Below are 4,243 nucleotides of genomic sequence, written 5' to 3' on the forward strand. Positions count from 1 at the left end.
ATACCTGTTGAAAACATTTCTATTCAAGTACAAATGAAAATGAAATAAATGTTTATTTTCATTGATGCTTTCTACACGTCAATTCTGACCTTGACCCAGTCATTGACATTGCAACAATTGTATGGATCCAAACTTCACCAGCTGCTAGATTCAAATAAGATATAGTTCAGACAAATATTTATTTCCTATACTGAATTTATGTGACACGTTGATTAAGACCTGACAACTGAGAAAAGAGCCCTAAGTAAAGGCAGAATAAATGTGATGTACTGGCTTGTTGACCGTGTAAGTTTTCCAACTAATTTCTGTGATATTAATTGGAGAAAAAATGTTTGTTAGTTGTAATTAAAGAGGGGTTATGAATAATGTTTTATTAATTAAGCTTGCGTTTGATGTAACGGTGGTTCTTCCATTAGTTTTTTTTTTTTTTTTTTGCAAATGATTCTTCCGTTGTTAAAACTTGTATGTAAATATTCCAACCTTCTTCATTTAGAACTTCAAAAATTGGTGTCAAGAGAGTTTAAGACTAAATTTAATAGGGATATATGCAACGGTTTGAATTCGGCATTTGACGTCGATCCGATATACTTTTGGAGTTATGCTCACCAAACTTTCTTGGTAAGCATGTCACACCCTAGCTTTACTCTGATAGTTTAATTCCACTTACGACTTTGCAGCTTCTACAAAGCTTTATAAAAAAAAAATAAGCAAATTTATTCATTAAAATGGGGTAAAAAAATGTAATGGTCACCAAATCAGAAGATTACATGGAACTCCAAATTAGTCTGCCAAACAGGGGAGCAAGAGAAAAAATAAAACGAATTATTGGTTCAAGAAAACAAAATCCAAATTTATTTCTGAAAAGAAGATACTGAATTTCTCTTGATTACTTCTCCTTTTCTCTTGTCCCCACTTCCTGACACCATATGCCAACACATAGAGGCTAGAGTAATAAAAGTTGGACAATATCTGCATATTTCCACTATTACTTGCTATCATATTGCATTTAGTACCTTATTTAAGGCATGTGAAAAATTAAATTATGCAGAAATGGAGTTCTCTTTTTTTTTTAATCCTAAGTTCTGCAAATTGTAAATTTATGCTGGGAATAAAAGCCAAAAAAAAAGTTATGGAGTTAGTGCACCTAATTCCCCCCCCCCCCCCCCCCCCAGATTGAATTCATTATTCTTCAAGGAGAAAAGTTTTTTATTCGATGGGCATAAGAGCCGTCCGATCCGCTTTGAGATTCCTGCACTATGATTCGTATGCACGAATTTAAAGCGCATCCAACGGCTCTAATACCCACAGACCCAAACTGCACTATACTTGAAGTCAAAACAATGCTAAATTTTGAATTAGCCAGAATTTATACGGCTAACAGCAGCTGCAATCAACAACCATAGTAAAAAAAACAGAGAGAGAGACACTCAAAAATTCAGTAGCTGCAATTTTTTTTTTAAATTACTAGCCTCAATTCCTAACTAAATATTTCTTCACAAAAATAGCAGTTGCAAAACTAGGAAGGCTTTTCAGAATTCAATTTACTCTTCTAAGCACGATCATAAATCCCTACCGTTTTATTTTTCAGCCAGTTCTAGAAATGGCCAGATCGATCGAGCACTACACTACACAACTTACCAAGAAAACAAGGAAATGCTAAATACATTTTGAATTGTACAAAAATTCCTGAAATCTCCCCTCTATTATAACATAATTGTTTCTAACTCCATTGCTGATCAGCTGAGTAGTACCAAGCAAGTGTTGGCGCTTGCTCCGGCTCGTCAAAGAAGCTACTGCATGGCTCCTCTAAGAATACACTTTCATCCTCCATTTTCAACATATTTTGGTGACAATTTTCACTGAAAAAACCATCCTCATAAACTCTTTGGTCCAGGGAAGACGACCCAAAAGCCATCATAGGTTCCTTGTTCTCACCAATAGTGTGTTCTTCATTCAAAATGGCACTTGAGTCGCTGTCGGATGAGCCATCCTTGCTGTAAATGAGAGGTGGCAGCTTGTCAGAATTGGGGCCCAGTTTGGCATTGTCAAATTCAGAGACCACAGGTTCTTCTTTAACTGAAGTGAAGCTCATGTCATCTGTTTCCCCTGCCTCACCAAGCTTCGTTTTGAGCTCTTTTATCTGTGGCACAAGTAAAATATTTGATAAATGAAGTTTACTTTCAATTCACACTAAGTTAAAATTTCAACAAATATCAGTTCTTTCAAAAGATCATTTGAGTGTTATATAACGCTAAAGCTAAAGATTGAAAATTTAGAGCTCTCATGAACTGGTACAGAGTACAGACTCTGCTCTTGAAGAGAAGCCAGAAGGGCTGCTAATACTTGTCAAAGCACTGAAGGGAAACCATTCTTTTTCAGGACTATGATGCAATACTTTATGGCTCAATCAGTAGAAAAACATTGTTTTAATTAGCATAATAAGATTTGAAAATAGTATAATTGCATTACAGTAATGAGTCATAATTCTTTATGGCTCAATCAGATTTTTAAATAGTATGATTACACATTTACATCTACAATATCTCATAAAAAAACATAATTCAATAAATTTAGAGGAATCTGAATAAAAAAAGGCACCTGAGCAAGCAGTGCCTCCTTGTCCCTGAGTAATGAGTCGTAGTCGACCCTCAATGCATCATAAGAGGACTTCAAGGCGCCGTAGTCCCGCTCGAGTGTCTTGGTCTTCCAGCGGGCCCGTCGGTTCTGGAACCAGACTGCCACCTGGCGGGGCTGGAGCCCAAGCTCGTGCGCCAGCCTGGCCTTGCGCTCAGGCTCCAACTTGTTTTCAACCTCAAAATTCTTCTCTAGAGCTTTCACCTGCTCCAAGCTCAGCCGCCTCTTCTTGCTGCTGCCGAGGAGGCCCCCACCAACCGAGCAGTCATCATCGTCCAGCGGGTCCATCATGTCAGAGGGATAGACGCCACAACCATACACCCCGGTCTCTTCACCTAAAAGAAGCACAGAGTATGGTTCAATTGAAATTTTGAATGCTTAAAAACAACCCTTCATAATGTGTAAATTTTATATCTCTCACAAATTCTGAAATTCATGACCGAAAAGGTATCTGAATTATACAGTGTTTTTTCTTTCCAGTACGCGCTTGTACTCTCGGGAAATTGTAACCAGAGTTAGAAATACTGTACATCACATTTTATCTGGTGTATCTGACACTATTGCAGGGTGCTAAAATAATTTGTTTTTTTTTCACGGATACATGCAAAATATCGTGCGTAAAGTTGTAGGCACTGGAATTGCGCATTAGAAGCCATGAGTCGGCGGGGAAAAAAAATGAAAACGAATTTTTGCAGGGACTAATTTGGAAGAGAACTATCTTGTTCGAGAATTACCAGAGGGACAGATAGGCAAGAGAGAATCTGAGCTGTTGAGTCTCTTCATGGCCGTGCTACAAGTGCAAGATGGGAATCTTTGTACTGACGTTTCACTGTCTCAGAAAGAGCGGAGATCTAAGGTTTAGGCTGGTTTTGAACAAGAAGGTAGCTTGCGAGTGAGAATAGAGGAAGCTAAACGGTATTTGAGCAAATTCGCCGAAGGAACAGCTGGGATGGGTTGAGAGAGAAAAGAGACGGTCTTGGTATCATCCACGACCTCTCCTCTTTCTCCTTCCCAATATCCTCTCCGATTTCAGATCCCATCATCAAATTTCAAAAGCAAAACTTATCTGCTATGTTCGAGTCCCGAGAATTATCATAATTCGAGACACACAGTACGAGTGTGAGTGCGAGAGCGAGCGAGAGATAGATAGATATAGAGAGAGCTGCTGCCAATTTTTCAAAAAAAAGAGAGAGAGGGAGAAGTATGGCAGTCTGAGGTTCGACGATGCGCGATTCCTTGCGCTTTATAAATAAAAGAGCGAGTGCGTTTGTGCGCGCTGTAGAGCGTTGAGACGAGATAGAGGGAGAGAGAGAGAGAGAGACGGGTAGGAGCTAACCTGACCGGGGTTAACCATAGTTAATCTGGGATGCAGACCGACCGGACCAAAAACACTATTTTGTGCGTATCTGGCTCAAAATTTTACCTCTCGAGTAACAAATTTATCCTTACGGTGTAGACGTGTAGTACAGATGGGAATCAAATTTCGTCCTTTCTATTTTCTAAAATAGAATAACATTGTCACGTATTTTTATAAGCAAATATAAACAAAGATAGTTGAGAGTTCCGAGCTGGACTGAAACTCTTGCTAAATGCTAACGAACACGTGCTG

The 4,243-nt window shown here is 38.7% G+C and overlaps 1 protein-coding gene across 1 annotated transcript; it reads right to left on the minus strand.

Moving 5' to 3' along the window:
- Window positions 1-1,434: 1,434 nt before the first annotated feature.
- On the minus strand, window positions 1,435-3,854 carry HB16 (homeobox protein 16). Its single transcript, XM_078306952.1, has 3 exons — window positions 3,369-3,854; window positions 2,599-2,969; window positions 1,435-2,140 (listed from the first exon to the last, which is right to left on the minus strand). The coding sequence occupies exons 1-3, from the start codon at window positions 3,415-3,417 to the stop codon at window positions 1,721-1,723; spliced, it is 840 nt and encodes a 279-aa protein (XP_078163078.1). The 5' UTR covers window positions 3,418-3,854; the 3' UTR covers window positions 1,435-1,720.
- Between the last annotated feature and the right edge of the window lie 389 nt (window positions 3,855-4,243).

This window comes from Carex rostrata, chromosome 8 (genome assembly GCF_964058835.1).
Source record: "Carex rostrata chromosome 8, lpCarRost1.2, whole genome shotgun sequence".
NCBI lineage: Eukaryota > Viridiplantae > Streptophyta > Magnoliopsida > Poales > Cyperaceae > Carex > Carex rostrata.

Coding starts and splice junctions, on each gene's coding strand:
- HB16 (XM_078306952.1), bottom strand. CDS start 3,417: ATGAAGAGACTCAACAGCTCAGATTCTCTCTTGCCTATCTGTCCCTCT. Junction 2,970..3,368: donor CTTGCCTATCTGTCCCTCTG/GTAATTCTCGAA, acceptor TGCTTCTTTTAG/GTGAAGAGACCGGGGTGTAT. Junction 2,141..2,598: donor AGGAGGCACTGCTTGCTCAG/GTGCCTTTTTTT, acceptor CTTGTGCCACAG/ATAAAAGAGCTCAAAACGAA.